The sequence below is a fragment of the Amblyraja radiata genome, chromosome 27 (assembly GCF_010909765.2).
Source record: "Amblyraja radiata isolate CabotCenter1 chromosome 27, sAmbRad1.1.pri, whole genome shotgun sequence".
Taxonomy (NCBI): Eukaryota; Metazoa; Chordata; class Chondrichthyes; order Rajiformes; family Rajidae; genus Amblyraja; species Amblyraja radiata.
In genome coordinates this window covers 34791958-34814934 of record NC_045982.1, presented here as the reverse complement: position 1 = coordinate 34814934, position 22977 = coordinate 34791958, and the positions used below count along the sequence as shown (strand labels likewise).

General features: G+C 41.5%; 1 protein-coding gene across 1 annotated transcript in view; it reads left to right on the top strand.

The window, feature by feature from the left end:
- gnl2 (G protein nucleolar 2) overlaps window positions 1–22977 on the top strand; it is an 87884-nt gene that overhangs the window by 18258 nt on the left and 46649 nt on the right. The window contains exons 5-8 of the mRNA XM_033045491.1: window positions 4371–4510; window positions 16435–16619; window positions 17150–17216; window positions 21737–21895. Of these exons, the coding sequence (XP_032901382.1) occupies window positions 4371–4510; window positions 16435–16619; window positions 17150–17216; window positions 21737–21895 (551 nt within the window). The remainder of the gene's footprint in view (window positions 1–4370; window positions 4511–16434; window positions 16620–17149; window positions 17217–21736; window positions 21896–22977) is intronic.

The window sequence follows — 22977 nt, the reverse complement described above, 5'->3', positions numbered from 1 at the left end:
GCATGTTACTCCTACCATGCAGCAATACTAACTAACAGCACATGTCGAGTTGCGATAATATGAATGGTGTGGTAGAAGGCGGAGCTTATAATAATAAAGCATTACATTGGTTAGTAAGTAAAGTAACCAATCTACATCTTTCCTTGTAAGAATAAAAAGTGAAACACATCTACAATAAAGTGATATAGAAGCATAGAAAATAGGTGCAGGAGGAGGCCATTCGGCCCTTCGAGCCTGCACCGCCATTCATTGTGATCATGGCTGATTGTCCCCAATCAATAACCCGTGGCTGCCTTCTCCCCATATCCCTTGATTCCACTAGCCCCTAGAGTTCTATCTAACTCTTAAATCCATCCAGTGATTTGGCCTCCACTGCCCTCTGTAGGCGTAGTAGGCGGAGCTTAAAATAATAAAGCACTACATTGGTTAGTAAGTCAAGTAACCAATCTACAATGAAGGAATATCCATATTTTGAATGTGGCACAAAAACTGTAAATGTTTCAATTTTAAATATTCACGCTAATCTCATGAATTCAGTAGTTGGGGGGGGGGGGAAGAGTTGTGATTAAAAAATTGGATTTCACTCTTTTCTTGTGTGAAGTGCTAATGCCCATTGGTTTCACACAAAAGGTCATGAAATTAGCCAAAACAGACATTTGAAATGTTCTTGGTTGGTTTACACCAAGAAGCAGCAAAGTGGCACCTATACCGTCTCCAATATGACCCAGGCTCAGTTGAACATAGCTTCTGACAGTTTTTTTAAATATATATTTTTTAGAAGCATGTATACAAATAATAGTAAGCGACAATTTAATTACAGGTTTCTTACATAGCTTCAGTTTTTAATTGTTTTTTTAAAGAATAAAGATAGAGAGAAAAAGATGAGAGAAACTATAATCTAATAGAGAGAAAAAGTAGACAAAAAAATAAATTACCAATAACAAGATTAGCTTCTGACCGTTTTCTGCCTGACAATCCTAACAGTGTGTCAGCAGAAACACAAGAGACTGCAGATGTAGAAATCCTGAGCAAAATTAAAGTGCTGAAGATACTCAGTGGAGTGATTGGCAAATGGACTGATACGTGATGACTCCCATTTACATTCCCATACTGACCTTTCAGTTTTTAAGAAGGAACTGCAGATGCTGGAAAATCGAAGGTACACAAAAATGCTGGAGAAACTCAGCGGGCGCAGCAGCATCTATGGAGCGAAGGAAATAGGCAACGTTTCGGTCCAGCATTTTTGTGTACCTCTGACCTTTCAGTTCTTTGCCTCCTCCATTGCCAAAGTGAGGTCTCATGCAAACATAGAACATAGTGCAATACAGCACTGGAACAAGTCCTTCGACCCACTAAAACTGTGCCGAACACGACTCTTATCTGCCTGCACATAATCCATATCCCTCCATTCCCGCATAATCAAGTGGCTGTTCAAAAACATTTAAACGCCACTATTATATCTGCCTCCACCGCTACCCTTGGCAGTGTGTTTCACGCACCACTACCCTCTGTGTAATATTAAAAACAACTTGGCCTGCACATCTCTTTCAAACTTTACCTCACTCACATTAAACATATGCCCCACACTATTTGATATTTCCATCATAGGAAAAGGGTTTTGACCATCTACCCTATCTAGGCCTCATAATTTTACATACTTCTATCAGGTCTCCCCTCAACCTTTGGAGTTCGAAAGAAAACGATCCATGTCTGTTCAACCTCTCCTTGTAGCCAATACCGTATAATCCATCTGCATCCTTTCTCCAGCTTCCAAATCCAGCTTGTATTGGGTGACCAGAATTGCGTGCAATTTTCCAGATGTGGCCCAACCAAAGTCCTATCAAGCTGCATCATGACTTCCTTCTTCTTTATATTCAATGCCTCGACCAATGCAGGTAACCATACCGGGCTTCATTACCACTGGAAGCACAGCACCTTGTTCCACTCATGTGGCATGCAACTCAAAGATTTGAACATTGAATTTTCCAATTTCAGATAATACTCTCCTCAGAGGAAAGGGACCACCAATCTAAGGGGAGACTTATTTTCACCTCTATCCTTTGTCACATACTCCAGCCACCTGCCAATCACTCATTTCTCCCACCACCCCGTCCCCCTCCTCACGTGCAGCCACCTTTCACTAGCCCCACCCCTACCTCTCCATTCCAACTTTCTCCCCTCCCTCCCCCGCTCCATCTGAAGAAGGATCCTGACCCAAAACATCGCCTGTCCATCTTTCCACAGATGAGTTCCTCTAGCCCTTTTTTTGCTTAGTAGGGTACCATTCTTTAAAGGCATATCTTCATGGCAACCAAGTACTCGGTTGCCAGTGAGGAGATAAAGATGAAGGGGAGAAGGAGACAACCTCCACATTAAGCGAAGGATGCTTCTAATTCTTCTCGGTGAGATCAATAGTCAGGGTGAGAGTAAGGCCTTGTTTGCAAGGGGTTTGGGGAGCGTGAACCTGCTCCAGCCACCTCTCACGGGTGTGAATCTCCCTGCTCGTTCGACCAAAATAAAGTTTGTGTCTGCACAAGACATGACGGATATTCATTTATTAATCTTAGCAATGCAGGCAGTTCTATAAAAGAACGTTAGCAGAGGCTCCCTTGACTTATTGCCGATGAACAGAGTTTTTGTTAAGAATTGGATTGTGGTGAGGATTACTTTGCATTGGGGACTTTGCAGGTCCCTTATGAAATGGATCTGCCTAATACAGACTCTCTTGTCGCTGTGCTGTCGCCATTCTCCCTCATGTAAGAGCTGAGTCTGATGGTTTTCTGCTGGGCCTTCCACTCCTCATCCTGCTGCTCCTCTTGTGCTGCTGCTCATTGGCCTGCACCACATGCTCCCCGGACGCCGGGTCTACTTGCTGCCCTTGCATCAGAACCCAAAGCATTCCTTTGGATTGCCATGTTGTGCATGAGGTCTCTGCTCCTGCTAACGTCCCTGGGCTGGTATAGGCATAGGAGTCTCGTTTTCAGATGACCATTGGCATTTTTCACAAAGAGTTTGGTACTTGTGTGCCTCCCCCTGCAAAGTCATTCAGCAGGTGTGTTAAAAGTCAGGGTCATCCATGGGCTGTGAAAAATGTCTGGAAATTTGAAATGTTTTTGGTTGGTTTATACCAAGAAACAGTGAAGTGACACCTACACAGTGTCCAAGATGACCAGACTCGGTTGCACACAGCTCAATTTCTCCGAGAATGGATGCAGCATGTGGGTTTCTTGAAAACACCAAAATACTTTTTTTATTATCTAAAATTATCTGGCATTTTATAAGTGGAAATTGCTCTGAGGAAAAGATCTTGGTTATTGGGAAGCCTTTCTAGACATGTGAGTGGAGTCTAACTGCCACTATCTGTGGGAACCTGCGGCTTCTTATACTGGCTTTCCAGCAAGTACAGTCAATAATACTGGACAATCCCAGAGTCTGAGGTGTCACTTTCATCTCGCTGAAGCAAGTTAATCTCCCAATAGAGGCCCTGGCTGATCTCTCCAATGCTGCAAATGCTAGAGTAACTCAGCGGGTCAGGCAGCATCTCTGGAAAGAAGGAATGGGTGATGTTTTGGGTTGAGACCCTTCCTCAGACTAAGAGTCAGCAAGGGGAACACTGAAGGTATGGGAACATCCAGAACCAAGCAGAGCCTGCATCGATGCAAATATATTGTTCATCAGAGGTATACTGGCAGGATGTGTTGACTCTGGTAGTAGGTTCTGTGCAGATGGGTATGTCTTGGTCCTGCACTAAGATCCCCCACCCATCTCATGTAGCCTGCCATTGCCATAATGGCCCCTTCATTAATGAATTGTTGCTAGTGATGTTTCCTGTGAGATGCATGAGGAGGGAGTGTTTCAGCAACCAAATGCTGGGGAAACTGCTCCATCAACTATAGACTTGGGAAGGTGTTTGATTAGCCAGTTGTGACGCTGACCTGACAACTATCCTGGTATTAGCAGAGTGTCTATAGTTTAGTTTAGAGATAGAGGTTAGAAATAAGCCTTTAGCCACAGAACCCACACCGACCAGAGATCACCCATACACTAGCTCTCTCCTACACACTAGGGACAATTTACAGAATCAATTAACCTACAGACCTGTACATCTTTGGAGGGTGGGAGGAAACCAGAGCAACTGGAGAAAACCCACACGGTCACAGGGAGAATGTACAAACTCCGTAGAACCTGTAGTCAGGATCAAACCTGGGTCTTGGACATTGTACAGCAGCAACTCTACCATTACGCCACTGTGTCTTTTTAAATAATAATGACAATAAAGTAGCAGGAATACTCTTGATTTTTCCATCCAATGTTAACACATTGAGCAGGACTTATTTTCTCAAAATAACCTTTTTATAATTTGTGCACAGCTAACACTCGAGTGATAAAGCAGTCATCTCTGCAACAATTCCAGAATGAGATGGGCAATGTTATGAAAGACCCTTACAGACTAATTTTGAAACAGACCAAGCTTCCAATGTCCCTTCTGAATGACCGAGTCACACCTCACGTAAGTTATTACCTTTTGTTTGGTACACATTTGGATATTAAGCTGTAGAGTGTGCTATTTCTAATGACAAAATACCACAGTGGTCAAATGTAGATTTGCCTTTGGCCTATTCTTATCCAAAATCTTGAAGTCGTTGGTGTAAAAGATGCTCTTATTCTTACATTTCTGTCATTCAAGTTTTGTGTTGGGTTTATTGAAGTTTCTGGTTGTGTGATCCGTTGTTATGGCTGGCACCCATGGTTGACCATTCTTAATTAGGTATGTAGTCTTAAGGTTTGTCTTATGAACTCTAAATTGCAAACTACAATTAGATTACAAATTCAGTATGTGGGGAAAGCAATACATAGAAATCAACTTCTAAAAATGTGAACTGTGCAGGATTTAGACTCATTTGATAGGGGTTTATATTGTTATTATAATGGGCTTTTTGGAATACTGTATTTTTGAATGTGTTTTGACAATATCATAAGCTTTATACTTATCAGTTATATCCTGTTTGAAATGAATTTTAACTTTGTATGGAATTTAAGTATAATCTTGTAGGGGGGCCTTTTCTCCTGACACTGGCTGTTTTGGAACGATTCACAATGCTCCTGCACTGGAGAAACGCGTGACTAATTCCCTAAAACGGCTTTCTTTCACAGGAATTTATCGGAGTCTTTCGAATTTTTTTTTCTCTGCCCTTCAGCATTTCTACAATTTAATCAAAACATAGATGAGACATTTTGATACTTTCTGGCAAATCTTTCTCATCGGTCATGGGTTTCGTGACTGTTGATGGTCCAAAGTTACTGAGCTAACTATTCTCAGAATAACAGAACACAAAATATGTAGTAACTTGATGCTGTGATCTAGTGCTTTCAGTCAAATATTTTTATCCAGATGTTGCTGGATTTAACAATGTTGTTAAAATATTTTTGCCACATATGCATACCATATTAATAGCAGGGCTATGGAGTCGTCGAGTCGGAATCGGAGCCATTTTGGCGTTGCTAGAGTCGGAGTTGGTAAAAAAGCTCCGACTCCGACCTCAACATAAATCTGGCTCTGATAAAAATGCTCCAACAAGAGCTTCAAATTTGCAGCGTTACCACCCTAAAATATTAGAATTTGTAAATGAGAAAGATACAAGAACCAATGTCAGCATTAAAGTCAGCAAAAAACAAATCTCCTGTGGGACATACATCACGTACAAGGTTCATTACTGCAGACAAAGTCACTGTAACAATGACCTCAGAAATGTTTAAGAAACACCTTATTGAACTGGTTGTAAGAAATAATGTAGCCTTATTAAACTTTATGTTCACAACCAGCCTTTCTAGGCTAAATGGAGAAATGGCCAAGAAACTCGGAGTTTCTCTGGCAAGGGAGAGCATCAGAAAACCTATACTTGAAGAAACCAAGAATGAAAAGGAAAAGCTTCGAAAAATGATGAAGTTTTGTTCATTAAAATGGATGCCACCACTCGTCTCAGAGTTAACTATTTTGCCATCAATGCTAGATTTGTTGATGAAAACAATAAAATAGTAACTCGGACATTAGGAGTAAAGGACACCAAGGCACATCATGAGAGCATTTATCTCCAGAACGTAGTGGATGACATTTTGAAAGATTTTGAAATTAAGGAGGACCAGATTCTATGCTTCAAATATGCTAAGCACATAGAAACATAGAAACATAGAAAATAGGTGCAGGAGTAGGCCATTCGGCCCTTCGAGCCTGCACCGCCATTCAATATGATCATGGCTGATCATCCAACTCAGTATCCTGTACCTGCCTTCTCTCCATACCCCCTGATCCCTTTAGCCACAAGGGCCACATCTAACTCCCTCTTAAATATAGCCAATGAACTGGCCTCAACTACCTTCTGCGGGAGAGAATTCCACAGATTCATCACTCTCTGTGTGAAAAAAGTTTTCCTCATCTCGGTCCTAAAAGATTTCCCCTTTATCCTTAAACTGTGACCCCTTGTTCTGGACTTCCCCAACATCGGGAACAATCTTCCTGCATCTAGCCTGTCCAACCCCTTAAGAATTTTGTACGTTTCTATAAGATCCCCCCTCAATCTTCTAAATTCTAGCGAGTACAAACCGAGTCTATCCAGTCTTTCTTCATATGAAAGTCCTGACATCCCAGGAATCAGTCTGGTGAACCTTCTCTATACTCCCTCTATGGCAAGAATGTCTTTACTCAGATTAGGAGACCAAAACTGTCCGCAATACTCCAGGTGTGGTCTCACCAAGACCCTGTACAACTGCAGTAGAACCTCCCTGCTCCTATACTCAAATCCTTTTGCTATGAATGCTAACATACCATTCGCCTTCTTCACTGCCTGCTGCACCTGCATGCCTACTTTTAATGACTGGTGTACCATGACACCCAGGTCTCGTTGCATCCCCCCCTTTCCTAATCGGCCACCATTCAGATAATAATCTACTTTCCTGTTTTTGCCACCAAAGTGGATAACCTCACATTTATCCACATTATACTGCATCTGCCATGCATTTGCCCACTCACCCAGCCTATCCAAGTCACCTTGCAGCCTCCTAGCATCCTCCTCACAGCTAACACTGCCCCCCAGCTTCGTGTCATCCGCAAACTTGGAGATGTTGCATTCAATTCCCTCGTCCAAATCATTAATATATTTCGTAAATAGCTGGGGTCCCAGAACTGAGCCTTGTGGTACCCCACTAGTCACTGCCTGCCATTGTGAAAAGGACCCGTTTACTCCTACTCTTTGCTTCCTGTCTGCCAGCCAGTTCTCTATCCACATCAATACTGAACCCCCAATACCGTATGCTTTAAGTTTGTATACTAATCTCTTATGTGGGACCTTGTCTAAAGCCTTCTGAAAGTCCAGATATAACACATCCACTGGTTCTCCCTTATCCACTTTACTAGTTACATCCTCAAAAATTCTATAAGATTCGTCAGACATTATTTACCCTTCATAAATCCATGCTGACTTTGTCCAATGATTTCACCACTTTCCAAATGTGCTGCTATCCCATCTTTAATAACTGATTCTAGCAGTTTCCCCACTACCGACGTTAGACTAACTGGTCTGTAATTCCCCGTTTTCTCTCTCCCTCCCTTTTTAAAAAGTGGTGTTACATTAGCTACCCTCCAATCCTCAGGAACTACTCCAGAATCTAAAGAGTTTTGAAAAATTATCACTAATGCATCCACTATTTCTGGGGCTACTTCCTTAAGTACTCTAGGATGCAGCCTATCTGGCCCTGGGGATTTATCGGCCTTTAATCCATTCAATTTACCTAACACCACTTCCCGGCTAACCTGGATTTCACTCAGTTCCTCCATCTCATTTGACCCCCGGTCCCCTGCTATTTCCGGCAGATTATTTATGTCTTCCTTAGTGAAGACAGAACCAAAGTAGTTATTCAATTGGTCTGCCATGTCCTTGTTCCCCATGATCAATTCACCGTTTCTGACTGCAAGGAACTACATTTGTTTTAACTAATCTTTTTCTCTTCACATATCTATAAAAGCTTTTGCAGTCAGTTTTTATGTTCCCTGCCAGTTTTCTTTCATAATCTATTTCCCCTTTCCTAATTAAGCCCTTTGTCCTCCTCTGCTGGTCTCTGAATTTCTCCCAGTCCTCTGGTAGGCTGCTTTTTCGGCCACTATCCCATTCGAGCACGATAGAAAAGATTAATAAAGTTGAAGAAGAAAAAGTCACTACTGAAAGGGAGATCTCTGATGCAGATTCTGAAACTGAAACAGTGGAAATAGAACAGAATGATGAAACTTTAAATGATATTTTTGAGGAGGCATCTCAGCTCTGTCTAATCCAACATATGCGCTGTGCTGTACATACATTGCAACAAGCAATACGAGATGGATTGAAAGAAATCTATGCAGCTCCTCTGATAGGTAAGATGAGGCAAGTAGCCACAGCAGCCAGGAACTCTAAAATTGATGCTATCCTCCAGAGAAGTACCAGAAAGGGAGCTATTTTGGACCAAGCAACTCACTGGGGCAGCACATGATGGTTAGGCGTTTGCTTGATCTAAAACCCTTTCTAGAAGACATTGATAATCCCAGTGTCTTACTGACTAAAAGTCAATGGAGATTGGTGTCACAATTAGAAGCTCTGCTATGCAGTCACCTAAAAGCAGCAAGTAGAGTATTTAACTCCTGGTACATTCCTATGGGAGTAGAAATAAATAATATTTCACCTATCCAAAGCTGGAGGATTAATTGCTGAAGGAATTGTATCATCAATGAAGAAAAGAGAGGGTCTGCTACTTGAAAATCAGATCTTGTTAGCTGCTGTCTACGTAGATCCAATGAACCAAATCTTGTCAAGCAAAGATTAAATTGCTGAAGCAAAACAGGCCCTCTGTGATGTTGCAGTTTGGATAAAAGGGCTACTCGCTGAAAAGTCAGAACCACAACATGAAGATGAGAGTATCAAAATCCTTCTCACCCTCTTCAAACGATGAAGTCAGATTTTGCGAAATATTTGGATAAAATTGAACAGTCGAGAACAAATGTGTTCTCGTGCGTAGGCAGCCTTTTGATGTTAAACAAATGGAATTTAGGCAAGATTTTCTTGGTGGTTTAAAAGAAGTAGAGAAATATGATCGCTCGTCTAAACTTACAGTACAATAAGTCATTCCTGCTTATCCAGAAATAGTAAAATTTGCAGCTATGATAGTAACAGCCATACCACCCACTCAGGTAAGTGTGGAGAGACTGTTCGCACCGAAAATAATTAAATCAGATTTAAGGGCTTCGATGAAAGAGGACCTGCAGAAGCAATTTTGTTCCTAAGGACGTTATTAATAAAATTTTTGGTATGTATTTTTACATAGAAAATAGGTGCAGGAGGAGGCCATTCGGCCCTTCGAGCCAGCACCGCCATTCATGGTGATCATGGCTGATCGTCCCCTATCAATAACCCGTGCCTGCCTTCTCCCCATATCCTTTGACTCCATTAGCCCCCAGAGCTCTATCTAACTCTCTCAAATCCATCCAGTGATTTGGCCTCCACTGGCCTCTATGGCAGGGAATTCCACAAATCACAACTCTCCGGGTGAAAATGTTTTTTCTCACCCCAGTCTTAAATGACCTCCCCTTTATTCTAAGACTGTGGCCCCTGGTTCTGGACTCGCCCAACATTGGGAACATTTTTCCTGCATCTAGCTTGTCCAGTCCTTTTATAATTTTATATGTTTCTATAAGACGCCCCTCATCCTTCTAAACTCCAGTGTATACAAGCCTAGTCTTTTCAATCTTTCCTCATATGACAGTCCCGCCATCCCAGGGATCAATCTCGTGAACCCACGCTGCACTGCCTCAATCACAAGGATGTCCTTCCTCAAATTAGGAGACCAAAACTGTACACAATACTCCAGATGTGGTCTCACCAGAGCCCTATACAACTGCAGAAGAACCTCTCTACTCCTATACTGAAACCCTCTTGTTATGAAGGCCAACATTCCATTAGCTTTCTTCACTGCCTGCTGTACCTGCACGCCAACTTTCAGTGACCGGTGTACAAGGACACCCAGGTCTCTCTGTACCTCCTCCTTACCTAACCTAACCCCAATGAGATAATAATCTGCCCCCTTGTTTTTGCCGCCAAAGTGGATAACCTCACATTTATCTATATTATACTGCATCTGCCCACTCACTCAACCTGTCCCGGTCACCCTGCAAACTTAACTACCTGTGCATTTAGTTTTAATTTCTATTGCACTTGAGAATTTTTTTATAATTTAGCCATTTAGATTATACATGTGGCCTTAATTTAATAGGTTTTGGAGTAATGCTTTTATAATTTTTATTTAATTCAATGGAATTTAATTTTTGTCATAGTCCTATATATGTAATTTTTTTTTCTTTTTGGATAATGAATTATGTTTTTTTTTAAGAATAAACAATAAAAAAGCCACAATAGCATAGCTACAACCATTAGACTCAAAACTTTGACATGGGTTTAAAAGGTAGCCTGATGATTCATGTAGTTCTTATGAAATGCCATCTTGTGTAATGTCATCATAGCAGATTTAGAATTGTTATGCTTCAGGGTCAGAGTCTGAGTCGGATACACAAGAAATCAAGGAGACGGAGTCGGGTGTTTTGGATATCGACTCCACAGTCCTGATTAATACTGTAGAATATTTTTGCATTTGCTTTGCTATGACCCTAATATTTATTTGTTGGAAGGAACTTCAGATGCTAGTTTAAACCGAAGATAGACTCAAGCAGCTGGAGTAACTCAGCATCAGGCAGCATCTCTGGAGAGATGGAATGAGTGACGTTTCAGGTCGAGACTCTTTTTCGGATTGGTTAGGGATAAGGGAAACGAGAGATATAGACGATGATGTAGATAAAGATCACTGAATAAAAGATATGCAAAAAACGTAACAATGATAAAGGAAACGGGCCATTGTTAGCTGTTTGTTGGGTGAAAATTAGAAGCTAGTGCGACTTGGGTGGGGAAGGGATAGGGAGAGAGGGAATGCCAGGGCTACCTAAAGTGAGATAAATCAATATTCATACCACTGGGCTGTAAGCTGCCCATGTGAAATATGAGATGCTCTTCCTTCAATTTGGATTTAGCCTCACTCTGACATAGAAACATAGAAAATAGGTGCAGGAGGAGGCCATTCGGCCCTTCGAGCCAGCACGGCCATTCATTGTGGTCATGGCAGATCGTCCCCAATCAATAACCCGTGCCTGCCTTCTTGATTCCCATTTCCCTTCCCATATCCCTTGATTCCACTAGCCCCGAGAGCTCTATCTAACTCTCTTAAATCCATCCAGTGATTTGGCCTCCACTGCCCTCTGTGGCAGGTAATTCCACAAATTCACAACTCTTAGGGTGAAAAAGCTTTTCTCACCTCTGTCTTAAATGGCTTCCCCTTTATTCTAAGACTGTGGCCCCTGGTTCTGGACTCTCTCAACATTGGGAACATTATTCCTGCATCTAGCTTGTCCAGTCCTTTTACAATCTTATATGTTTCTATAAGATCCACCCCTCATCCTTCTAAATTCCAGTGAATACAAGCCTAATCTTTTCAATCTTTCCTCATATGACAGTCCCGCCATCCCAGGGATCAATCTCGTGAACCTACGCTGCACTGCCTCAATCACAAGGATGTCCTTCCTCAAATTAGGAGACCAAAACTGTATGCAATACTCCAGATGTGGTCTTACCAGAGCTCTATACAACTGCAGAAGAACCTCTTTACTCCTATACTGAAATCCTCTTGTTATGAAGGCCAACATTCCATTAGCTTTCTTCACTGCCTGCTGTACCTGCACACCAACTTTCATGGACACCCAGGTCTTGCTGTACCTCCCCCTTACCTAACCCCATTGAGATAATAATCACTGCCTGCCATTCTGAAAAGGACCCGTTCACTCCTACTCTTTGCTTCCGGTCTGCCAACCAATTTTCTATCCATGTCAACACCCTACCCCCAATACCATGTGCTCTAATTTTAGTCACCAGTCTCACGTGCGGGACCTTATCAAAGGCTTTCTGAAAGTCTAGATACTCTACATCCACTGGCTCCCCTTCATCCATTTTACTTGTCACATCCTCAAAAAATTCCAGAAGATTAGTCAAGCATGATTTTCCTTTCATAAATACCATGCTGACTTGCACTAATCCTTTTACAGCTATCCAAATGCCCCATTATTACCTCTTTAATGATTGACTCCAGCATCTTTCCCACCACCAAAGTGAGGCTAACTGGTCTGTAATTCCCCGTTTTCTCTCTCGCTCCTTTCTTGAAAAGTGGGATAACATTAGCTATCCTCCAATCCACAGGAACTGATCCTGAATCTATTGAACATTGGAAAATGATCACCAATGCATCCACTATTTCTAGAGCCACCTCCCTGAGGACCCTGGGAAGCAGTCCATCAGGCCCAGGGGATTTATCATCCTTCAGTCCCATTAGCCTACCCAATACTATTTCTCGTCTAATGAAAAATTATTTCAGTTCCTCGATACCCTTAGATCCTCTGTCCTCCAGTACATCTGGGAGATTGTTTGTGTCTTCCTTAGTGAAGACAGATCCGAAGTACCTGTTCAACTCTTCTGTGATTTCCTTGTTCCCAATAATAATAATACCCGTGTCTGCCTTCAAGGAACCCACATTTGACTTTGCTACTCTTTTTCCCTTAACATATCTAAAGAAGCTTTTACTGTCCTTCTTTACTTTACTGGCCAGCTTCCCCTCATACTTCATCTTTTCAGCCCGTATTGCTTGTTTTGTTTCATTCTGTTGTCCTATGAAAGTTTCCCAATCCTCTGGCTTCCGGCTATGCTTAGCTATGTTATACATCTTTTCTTTTAGTTTTATTCTATCCCTAACTTCTCTTGTTAGCCACGGTTGCCTCCTTCTCCCCTTGGGATTTTTCTTCCTTTTTGGAATGAAATTATCCTGCGTCTTCTGAATTATGCCCAGCTACTGTCCCTTTCCAGTTTACCTTGGCCAGCTCCTCTCTCGTGCCTTCATAATCCCCTTTGTTCAACTGCATCACTGCCACTTCCGATTTAACCTTCTCCTTCTCATATTGCAGATTAAAACTAATCATATTATCATCACTACCTCCTTTACCTCGAGTTCTCTTATCATATCTGGTTCATTGGACACCACTAAATCCAGAATTGCCTTTTCTCTGGTCGGCTCCATTACAAGCTGCTCTAAAAATCCATCTTGGAGGCACTCTACAAACTATCTTTCTTGGGGTCCTGAACCAACCTGATTTTCCCAGTCTACCTGCATATTGAAATCCCCCATCACCACAGTGGCATTACCTTTGTTACATGCCAGTTTTAACTCCTGCTGCAACTTACACCGTACATCCAGGCTACTATTTGGGGGTCTGTAGATAACACCAATTAGTGTCTTCTTGCATTTACAATTCCTCAACTCAATCCACAGTGAGTACCTTGTCAGACCCTATGTCTTCCCTCGCAAGGGATTGAATTCCATTCCTCACCAGAAGAGCTACCCCCCTCCTCTGACAATGGAAGAGACCTAGGACAGAAAGGTCTGTGTGTGGGAATGGGAAGGAGAATTAAAGTGTCCAGCAACCAGGAAATCAGGTAGGTTGAGACGGGCTGAACGAAGGTGTTCAGCAAAACGATCGCCCAGTCTACGTTTGGTCTCGCCGATGTATAAGAGTCCACATCTTAAACAACAGATACAGTAGATGAGGTTAGAGGAGGTGCAAGTGAACCTCTGCCTAACCTGAAAGGACTGTTGGGGTTACTGGACAGAGTCAAGGGAGGAGGTATAGGAGCAGGTGATGCATCTTCTGCAGTTTGCTGGGGTAGGTACCTGGGTGGGGATGGTTTGGGTGGGAAGGGATGAGTTAACCAGGGAGTTGCAGAGGGAACGGTCTCTGTGGAAGGCGGAAAGGGGTGGAGATGGGAAAATGTGATGATTGGTAGGATCCTGTTGGAGGTGGCGGAATTGCCGGAGAATTATGTGTTGTATGCGAAGGCTGATGGAGAAGGTTAAATCGGAAGTGGAAGGCGAGGAGTAGGGGCGGTTCTGTCTCTGTTGCGACTGGGGGGAGGGGGAGCAAGAGTGGAGCTGTGGGATACAGAGGAGACACGTGTCAGGGCCTCATCAATGATGGAAGAGGGGAATCCCTGTTCCCTAAAGAATGAGGATATCTCGGATGTCCTGGTATGGAACACCTCATCATGGGCGCAATGTATTTTTGTAATGGGTTAAAATGTGGTGGTAGAGTCGGAGAGCAGGCGGCATCACAGAGGGGGGGCAGCGAGAGAGGACATCTGCGCCCAAGATGCGGTGTTCAATGCCAGGAATTTGCTGAGTGCTTCCAGACTTTTCAGTTTTGTTTTTACTATTTGTTATTTTTACCACAAATGCATATGTATTTTATGCAGAAGGATTTTATTCAGTAATTATTATTTATTCAACTAATTGAGTTTCTTTATGCTTGGATTTTAACTACTCTTAGTTTAATTCTCTCGCTCTGAGTGTGGCGTGAGAGAAACATTTCCTATCCAACTGCATACCTGCCTCCATTGTTTATCCTCACTTCCTGCTAATTCGGCACCAGCAACACTTGTTGATTGGTTTTCCAAAACAATGCAGGATTATACCAGAGTTGGCATTTACTTTTCAGTTTTATTTATCGAAATCAGCATTGCATTAGTCTATTCCAATCTCAGTAGGTTCTGCCATTTCTTGAGACATGTTGGGTAGGTAGCAAAAATAATGAGAGTTGGTGAAGGAATTTGAAGGGTTGGACAACATCTGTGGAGTGAAATGGATGGTGAATGTTTCAGGACAAGACCATTCATCTGAACTGTACTGTGAAAATACTAAGCTGTTGTCGATGTTGAAGAAATCCATTGTCTTTTTCTAATTTGTAGGCGTGCATTAAAGATGGGGAAATGTTTAACATCAACTTTCCTGCAGCAATTCCAATATTTGCCCAACAATGGTTTTAATTATTGTTTCCTGACAGAGGAGTTATTGTTTGCTGTTTTCTGTTACTCCTCAAACTGAATGAACCTACAATGCCTACTATGTTCTGTTGTGCTGAAGCAAAGCAAGAATTTCATTGTCAGGGACACATGACAATAAACTCACTTGAATTTGAGTAACTGACAAATCATCCTTCAATTGCAGCTGGTTCATTGTCGCAGTTTGGAGTGTGTAATTTATTTATTTCTTTCCTTGATTAATATCTTTCTAATATTTCCATTTTTGATAATCATTGCTGCCTTTGGAAATCACATCTACTGTAATTCTTCAGCTTAAAAAAAATCCCATTAAAAGCATAAAAACGTAACATTATACTGAAAATATTATGGGCTGAACTCACGAACCTTGATATCACAGCATCCCTGGAGAACATGGATAGGTGAACTTTCAGGTGGAGGGATGTTGTAAAACATTCTTCACTTTTTTTGACCATGGTTCAATGAAAATGTCATAGTCAAAACAAAAGATGATTGTTAAATGAGTTCCTCATGGGTTGAGCTCAAACTGGTGAAGTCTTGAAATTCCTTTGCAAGTGTAGTTATTTCACTGGTAATGATTAGGTAGTTCAACCAGTGATTTCCTTAACATCTTGGGTCTTAAGTTCTTGTGCTTTTTATTTCATTTTGTTTTTGCAAGGTCTATCATCCATATGAATGATAATAAATTGATTTTTTTTTCATTCTCATTCTCTAGTTCTTTAAAGTAGCAACATCTGACAGACAAAGATAGATACAAAATGCTGGAGTAACTCAGCGGGTCAGGCAGCATCTCTGGAGAGAACGAAGTTTTGGGTCGAGATCCTTCTTCAGCAGTCTGATGAAGGGTCTCGACCCGAAACGTCACCCATCCCTTCTCCAGAAATGCTGCCTGACCCGTTGAGTTACTCCAGCATTTTGTGTCTCTCTGCAGTTCCTTCTTACACAACCTCTGACAGGCAATTGTTTTACAGACTCTTCATGGTACTTCCAAATGAGCCCTCTTCCAGTCTGAGCTTAGGTGATACATGTTGCAGGGCTCTCGCCACTACTTTATAGTCACGTTTGTCAAGTAATAATCAGTGGGAATCACTGTATACATGTGTTCACAAGTGTACATGTTCATAAATCTCTAACCCTGGTAGAAGGGTAGATAATAGTGCATAGTCTGGTAGTGTTTTCTCCTTTCTTACAAAACCTGCCTGAATTTCATAATGTTTTGGGATGAATGATCCAGGACAGTTGTTTGTTTTTATCATCAACTCAGCATTATTGTGGCTAATTTTAACGTGAGCATCTGATTCACGAGGTTCAGCATGGGGCTATGTCAACCATTATCCACTGAACCTGTCCTTATTTGTCTATATGTATCTGCTCTACGTGTTGAAGAATTTGTATCTGCACAAGTGCTAAAAGCAGAAATGTTTGATTGCAGAATTCAAAAGTACATATTCTGGATACAGAAACATTTGAAACAACGTTTGGTCCCAAAGCGCAGCGAAAAAGACCAAATCTTAGTGTATGTGATGTACATAGTCTGGTGGAAAAAGCTGAAACATCAGCGAAAGATTATGATCTGGAAAAAGACCGAGATTTGGTGGTGGAAGATACTGGAGTACGGTGAGGAAATCATAAACAATTGACTTTCTCAAATCCAGAATAATGTTTACTTCAGGTTTATTGTTAGTTCTTTTGGATGACATAAATATTTTAGTAACCAAGTCCAAGCATGACATATACAATTTCAGAGATATTGTCTATTAAAAGTTTTTCTCATTAGACTTTATGGAAAAACTAGAATCCTCTGGTACTTATGTTTTGAATTGTTTCTTATTCCATATTTACATAAACAGACATCAATACTGGTTGCATGCTTTATTTCACTTAAGCTTTCATAATGTTGTTGCCTTTCTGGCTCTGGTAAAGCAAATCTTGGCTGCAGAGTCCATATGAGTAGTGAGGAACGTCAGCAGTTTGAATGTTGAAGGTATGCCCACTATTCTACAGGCTGCAACATGCCAGGAATGAGAGCTTGCCAACAATTAGAGAATGTCACTTTTTGTCTCAGTCAAAATGATGTTTACATGGATGGGAATTTGAAAGTTTTTATGCAATGCTGTTTGTGATGATGGCAATTTCATTTTGTCTAGGGATGAAGTTAGAGAAGAAATTTTCAAAAAAGGACAGTCTAAGAGAATTTGGGGTGAACTATACAAGGTGAGTATTTTGAAGAATATTACCTTTAGATATCACCTATTGAATTTATACAAACTTAATTTTGAATGACACTACAATATTTTTCATAGTTGATAAAGTAGTGTATATTGATAAAAATAGAAGGTATTTTGTTTTTCATTTATATCCCCGTTTATAATTCTCAATGCTGCTTCTCACATCCCATTAAGAGCATAGTTTAGTGAGCGTGTTCTGTTCTGTTTGTCTGATGAAAGAACAAACAACTCATTGAATCATCAGGTGGTAACATTTAAGAGGCATCTGGACAGATACTTGAATGAGAAAGGCACAGAGGAATATGGAATCAATGGAGGCAAGTGTAATTGGTATACATTGGTATACATGTAATTGGTTGTCTCTTCATATTTCCATCAACTTTATGCGCCCCCATCCAACTCCAAATTTGTCCCTTCACCTATTCAGTGATATAGCATGGAAGCAGACCCTTCAAACCACCGAGTCTGCGCTGACCAGCAATCCCTGCACACTAGTTTTATCCTACTCACTAGGGTCAATTTTCAGAAGCCAATTAACCTATAAACCTGTACGTCTTTGAAATGTGGGAGGAAACCGGAGCACCCAGAGAAACCCCACGGTGTCACTGGGGGAACGTAAAACTTCGTACAAACAGCACCTGTAGTCAGGATCAAAACCAGGTCTCTGGCACTGCTGCGCCAATGTGCTGCCCGATATTGGCACTTGAGCAATTTTCAGTCGCCAGTTAATCCTAATCCTCACATCATCAGTATTCATTGTATGTTTTTACATACTTGGCTAATAAATTACAAAGTTGGAGAAAACTGGAGCACTACACAGCACCAGAGGTGAGGATTGAACGTGTGTCACTGGAGCTGTGAGGCAGCAGCTCTACGACATGTGTCACTATGCCTCCCCTGTTGGTTTGTTATAACTGTAGATAGGAGTTCCTTTGCCTAACCACTTGTAGACCATTTAACAGAGGGGTTCTCAATCAACTTTTGCTCTTGTGTGGACAATTTCAACTTGCACCAAAAAATTATGGGTTAGATTTTATACTGGCCCTTTATGTGTATCATTTGCTAGGACACAAAGATTGAAGGGTAAAGAGCATGAAGCACTTTCTTGCCTTCACAACAACATACATGGCCTGTGAGAGAGCTAACACAGAACAGAGTATTGAAGCCTACACAAAATTGCTGGGGAAACTCAGCGGGTGCAGCAGCATCTATGGAGCGAAGGAAATAGGCGACGTTTCGGGCCGAAACCCTTCTTCAGACTATTTTGTTCATTGGTTACGATTTTTCCATTGTTGCAGATCATCACTCCGTCCCTATATTGGCAATGTCCATGGCCCTTGCACCGTCTCCATTCTCCCCCACCTCAATTTCCAACTCTTTCCCGAAGATTGTCCTTATGAAACTCCAGCATTTTGAGACAATCTTCAGCAGTATTGACATTCTGGATTAGTTCGGCAACTTGAGCGCCCTGGAGAGGAAAAGACTACAAAAAGTAGTAAACACTGCCCAGTCCATCGTCGGCTCTGACCTCCCTTCCATCGAGGGAATCTATCGCAGTCGCTGCCTCAAAAAGGCTGGCAGCATCATCAAGGACCCACACCATCCTGGCCACACACTCATCTCCCTGCTACCTTCAGGTAGAAGGTACAGGAGCCTGAACGCTGCCACGACCAGGTTCCGGAATAGCTACTTCCCCACAGCCATCAGGCTATTAAACTTGGCTCGGACAAAACTGAACTTTATAGCCCATTATCTGTTATTTGCACTTTATCAGTTTATTTACTCATGTGTGTATATATTTACATAATGGTATATGGACACACTGATCCGTTTTGTAGTCAATGCCTACTATGTTCTGTTGTGCTGAAGCAAAGCAAGAATTTCATTGCCCTATCAGGGACACATGACAATAAACTCTCTTGAATATGTAAGGAGATAGCAGATATTAGTAGTAAGCACAAGGTAGTGATTGTGGGAGATTTCAACTTTCCACACATAGACTGGGAAACACATTCTGTAAATGGGCTGGATGGTTTTGAGTTTGTAAAATGTGTGCAGGATAGTTTTTTGCAGCAATACATAGAGGTACCTACTAGAGGAGGGGCAGTGCTGGACATCCTGTTAGGAAATGAGACGGGACAGGTGGTGGAGGTATGCGTTGGGGAGCACTTCGGGTCCAGTGATCACAATACCATTAGTTTCAATATAATTATGGAGAAGGTCAGAACTGGACCTAGGGTTGAGATTTTTGATTGGAGAAAGGCTAACTTTGATGAGATGCGAGATGATTTAAAAGGAGTGGACTGGGACATTTTGTTTTATGGGAAAGATGTAGAAGAGAAATGGTGGACATTTAAAGGGGAAATTTTAAGAGTACAGAATCTTTATGTTCCTGTTCGGTTGAAAGGAAACAGTAAAAATTGGAAAGAGCCCTGGTTTTCAAGGGAAATTGGACATCTTGTTCGGAAAAAGAGGGAGATCTACAATAATTATAGGCAGCATGAAGTAAATGAGGTGCTTGAGGAGTATAAGGAATGTAAAAAGAATCTTAAGAAAGAAATTAGAAAAGCTAAAAGAAGATATGAGGTTGCTTTGGCAAGTAAGGTGAAAGTAAATCCAAAGGGTTTCTATAGCTATATTAATAGCAAAAGGATAACGAGGGATAAAATTGGTCCATTGGAGAAACAGAGTGGGCAGCTATCTGCAGAGACAAAAGAGATGGGGGAGATATTGAACAATTTATTTTCTTCGGTATTCACCAAGGAGAAGGATATTGAATTATGTGAGGTAAGGGAAACGAGTAGAGTAGTTATGGATACTATGAGTTTCAAAGTAAAAGAAGTACTGACACTTTTGAAAAATATAAAAGTGGATAAGTCTCCAGGTCCTGACAGGATATTCCCTAGGACATTGAGGGAAGTTAGTGTAGAAATAGCAGAGGCTATGACAGAAATATTTCAAATGTCATTAGAAACGGGAATAGTCCCCGAGGATTGGCGTACTGCGCATGTTGTTCCATTGTTTAAAAAGGGTTCTAAGAGTAAACCTAGCAATTATAGACCTGTTAGTTTGACTTCAGTGGTGGGCAAATTAATGGAAAAGATACTTATAGATAATATATATAAGCATCTGGATAAACAGGGTCTGATTATGGACCGGTCAACATGGATTTGTGCCTGGAAGGTCATGTTTGACTAATCTTCTTGAATTTTTTGAAGAGGTTACTAGGGAAATTGACGAGGGTAAAGCAGTGGATGTTGTCTATATGGACTTTAGTAAGGCCTTTGACAAGGTTCCTCATGGAAGGTTGGTTAAGAAGGTTAAACTGTTGGGTATAAATGCAGGAATTGCAAGATGGATTCAGCAGTGGCTGAATGGGAGAAGCCAGAGGGTAATGGTGGATGGCTGTTTGTCGGGTTGGAGGCAGGTGACCAGTGGGGTGCCTCAGGGATCTGTGTTGGGTCCTTTGTTGTTTGTCATGTACATCAATGATCTGGATGAAGGGGTGGTAAATTGGATTAGTAAGTATGCAGATGATACCAAGATAGGGGGTGTTGTGGATAATGAAGAGGATTTCCAAAGTCTACAGAGTAATTTAGGCCATTTGGAAAAATGGGCTGAAAGATGGAAGATGGAGTTTAATGCTGATACATGTGAGGTGTTGCACCTTGGCAGGACAAATCAAAATTGGACGTACATGATAAATGGTAGGGAATTGAAGAATACAGTTGAACAGAGGGATCTGGGAATAACCGTGCATAGTTCCTTGAAGGTGGAATCTCATATAGATAGGGTGGTAAAGAAAGCTTTTGGTATGCTAGCCTTTATAAATCAGAGCATTGAGTATAGAAGCTGGGATGTAATGTTAAAATTGTACAAGGCATTGGTGAGACCAAATCTGGAGTATGGTGTACAATTTTGGTCGCCCAATTATAGGAAGGATGTCAACAAAATAGAGAGAGTACAGAGGAGATTTACTAGAATGTTGCCTGGGTTTCAACAACTAAGTTACAGAGATAGGTTGAATAAGTTAGGTCTTTATTCTCTGGAGCGCAGAAGGTTAAGGGGGGACTTGATAGAGGTCTTTAAAATGATGAGAGGGATAGACAGAGTTGATGTGATCAAGCTTTTCCCTTTGAGAATAGGGAAGATTCAAACAAGAGGACATGACTTCAGAATTAAGGGACAGAAGTTTAGGGGTAACATGAGGGGGAACTTCTTTACTCAGAGAGTGGTAGCGGTGTGGAATGAGCTTCCAGTGGAAGTGGTGGCGGCAGGTTCGTTGGTATCATTTAAAAATAAATTGGATAGGCATTTGGATGAGAAGGGAATGGAGGGTTATGGTATGAGTGCAGGCAGGTGGAACTAAGGGAAAAAAGTTGTTCGGCACGGACTTATAGGGCCGAGATGGCCTGTTTCCGTGCTGTAATTGTTATATGGTTAATCATGAATTAAGGTTTGGAAAGTATTGTTTTCCTTGTACATTGATGTTTTTTTTCTTTTCAGGTTATTGATTCATCAGATGTTGTCATCCAAGTGTTAGATGCCAGAGATCCATTGGGAACACGCTCGCCCCATATAGAAGCTTATTTAAAGAAGGAAAAACCATGGAAACATTTAGTGTTTGTGTTCAACAAATGTGACCTTGTACCTACCTGGGCAACTGTAAGTTAATTGTTTTTTATTTACAAGTTTAGCATTAGAGTCTGATCTTCAAATTTCAACATTTCTGTTTGTTATTAGTATTGGATCAACGATATGTGCAAACGTACGTAATGGGAATTGTGATTTTTAAAGTCTTATTCCATCTGTTTCTTTAGTAACACCCTGCTAGAACAAGACATAAAAAAATAAGTTCATTATCTAGATTGTGTACAAAATGTTCATGTTTATTAAGCAGTAAAACTCAGATCGGACTTGGATGGATCTAGACTGGCAAACTCAAATCGCTTTAGACAATAGACAATAAACAATAGACAATAGGTGCAGGAGTAGGCCATTCGGCCCTTCGAGCCAGCACCGCCATTCAATGGGATCATGGCTGATCATCCCCAATCAGTACCTCGTTCCTGCCTTCCCCCCATATCCCTTGACTCCGCTATCTTTAAGAGCACCATCTAGCTCTATCTATCCAGAGAACCGGCCTCCACTGCCCTCTGAGGCAGAGAATTCCACAGACTCACAACTCTCTGTGAGAAAAAGTGTTTCCTCGTCTCTGTTCTAAATGGCTTTCCCCTTATTCTTAAACTGTGGCCCCTGGTTCTGGACTCCCCCAACAGCGGGAGCATGTTTCCTGCCTCTAGCGTGTCCAAACCCTAAACAATAGTAAGATTAAACGAGAACTTACCAGTTTGAAGTTTGATCTGTATTTTATAAGGAGGAACGTTGAGGGAATACGTGAAGAACCCCGCTTACGACGCATGTGTGTCATCCTTCAAAGCAGCGGTGTGAGGTCACAGAAACACTATAATGACCTAATATAGTAAGATTATCAAAGAGATACCAGTTTAAGATATGACTAATCGAGGGTGGGAGCGGAGGGCACGTATTCCCTCAACGTTCCTCCTCATAAAATACAGATCAAACTTCAAACTGGTAAGTTCTCGTTTAATCTTACTATTTTACTTCGGAGTCACGTGAGTGACTACGTGAAGACTTCAAAGCTCTGTGACCTCATGCCATGGAACGAGTCCATGCTTCACAACTGCCTTGGTTGTGGGGAGAATGATGTTAACATCATTAAACAT